This window comes from Carassius gibelio, chromosome A8 (assembly GCF_023724105.1).
Source record: "Carassius gibelio isolate Cgi1373 ecotype wild population from Czech Republic chromosome A8, carGib1.2-hapl.c, whole genome shotgun sequence".
NCBI lineage: Eukaryota > Metazoa > Chordata > Actinopteri > Cypriniformes > Cyprinidae > Carassius > Carassius gibelio.
The window spans coordinates 387,546-390,045 of NC_068378.1; the positions used below are offsets into that span (position 1 = coordinate 387,546).

At 27.9% G+C, this 2,500-nt stretch overlaps 1 protein-coding gene across 1 annotated transcript in view; it reads right to left on the reverse strand.

Moving 5' to 3' along the window:
• Positions 1-181: 181 nt before the first annotated feature.
• LOC128018092 (cadherin-22-like) overlaps positions 182-2,500 on the reverse strand; it is a 13,488-nt gene continuing 11,169 nt past the window's right edge. The window contains exon 3 of the mRNA XM_052603470.1: positions 182-508. Within this exon, the coding sequence (XP_052459430.1) occupies positions 182-508 (327 nt within the window). The remainder of the gene's footprint in view (positions 509-2,500) is intronic.

Consider the following 2,500-nt stretch of genomic DNA (forward strand, 5'->3'; position numbering starts at 1 on the left):
AAAGAACAATAGATTGTACAGATAGCAGTTCAAACATTTCTTATTAATAAATAATATTGAAATGTATTTTAAATTAGAAATTGTTCAAATATTGTTTAGGTTTTAATTTAAATATAATAAGCCTGATCAATGGTATTAAATATAACACTGATCTGAACACACAGTGAACACCAGTTTGATTTCAGAAGCGTATAAATAGCGTGTAACTCTTACCGATAGGAGAGAGCTCGGCCACACTCCCGATGTAAGGACCTTCTAGAAACTTGGGCTCGCTGTCGTTGATGTCCTGGACCTTGATGACGAACTCAGACTCGGGTTCCAGCGGTGCGTCGGTCAGACGGTCTCGTGCCTGAGCTCGTAAGGTGTAGAAGGTCTTCTCCTCTCGGTCCAGACGCTCGGTGGCGTGGATGTCACCCGTGACCTCGTCTATGATGAAGACAGTCCCTGCTCCCTCTCCAGAGATGGTGTACTTTATAGAGCCGTCGCCTTCATCAGAGTCTGAATGGATCTGTGGATTAAAGCAGAGGTCAGGAATCCAGTCTGGATGTGCTGCTGGATACAGTGAGATGTCCTGTATCTGAATAGTATCTGAAGTATCTGAAACACTAAAAAGGTACATTTAAATTGGAATGACGAGAAAACTGAAAATTGCAATGCATAGAAATTAAACGTTCAGACAATGAGGAATTTCATTAGTCCAAGACAAGCTACAAAACATGAAAAAGTACATCATTTTTGACTAATGCCTGTTCACTTCTGATGTAATATAAAGCTATCAGAACCATACTGCAACATACAAAATTCCATTAGATCAGTTTAAGGCAACTCTGTAACTTGAAAATAATTCCATTAAAAAAAAAAAAAAAAAAAAAAAAAAATTATATATATATATATATATATATATATATATATATATATATATATATATATATATATATATATATATATATATATATATATATATATATATATAGAGAGAGAGAGAGAGAGAGAGAGAGAGAGAGAGAGAGAGAGAGGAGTGAAAAACATTGAGAAAATGTCTGGAAAAGTGTGATATTTGCTATTATATACATCATAAAATAATAACAACAATAATAATAATAATAATAATAATAATAATAATAATAATAATAACATTATTATTATAAATAATAGTAATAATAATAATAATAATAATAATAATCACATTATTATTATAAATAATAATAATAATAATAATAATAATAATAATAATAATAATATAGTTTTTTTTTTTTTTTATATATATATATAAAATATCCAGGTCTTTTCTGGACAATAAAACATTTCTTATTAATTAATAATATTTCTAGAAATATTTCACATTTATTACATCACAAACTACTCCTGTTTGTGAAATCAAATTCAATTCTAATTTGGGAATTGTGAATTGCACACCTGTGAGACTTTAAAGCAACATAAAACGCGATGTTTACAAACATACATTTTGCGTAGAGTTTGAATTTAAATTAAAAGCGAATGAGTGAATGGTTTGAGTACACAGCACAGTTCAGTTAAATGGCGAGTTGTCATGATGAATGGCACAATTCCCAGTTTTCCATCCTCTCTTTCCACATTAACTCATTACTATGGCAACCAATGTACGGAACACAGATATTGACTACAAGGCCTGAACAAATGCATTTCATCTGCTACAAAACAAGACAATCCTAGAAAAGTAACACCACAAAAGTAAAGAAGAAACACCCTTATTTACTTCCTAATGCATGTTCCTGCTCTTATTGTGAAAGATTCATTCAGTGATAATTTAATTCCATTCAGAACTGGATGACATTCCATTCCAATTAAATAACTGCACCGGAATTGAATTTGAATTGAGGTAGGAAACAGAATTTAGAATTGCAATTCAAATTTAAATTGTAATGCAATAAATGTGCATTTAAATCTGTCAAATAGCATTATAAATGTCTATTTAGCAGATTAATAAAACTGCATTTATTTATTTAACTAATGTAAATTATTTTGTGTCTGTTTACATATGTAATATAAATATTTGACACACTGATACTTTTGTAATTTTTTTTTATTTAATTATTATTTTAACCCCCCAAAAATTAAAGTATTTAATTTACAGACGGATAAAATAATATTAATTTATATAATAAAAAATAATAATATTGATATGAATAATGTTTCTGTTTTTAAATATTTTAAATATAATAGTTTTAAATAATACTTTAATATTAATAGTATTTCAAATTAAATGTAATATATATATATATATATATATATATATATATATATATATATATATATATATATAAAATGTAATATATGATATATATATATTATAAAGTAACTAAAAACAAAAGTTTTAGCTCATAAAAAAATTTAAAAAGGGTGTAGAAAGCCCTTCAAACTCGAAAGGTTTTTAGGCCTTGCAGACTAATTCATGATGCATACATTTAATTCCTGCCCTGTATTTGTTTTTCTATTAAACATCCTATTTCACACTGAAACG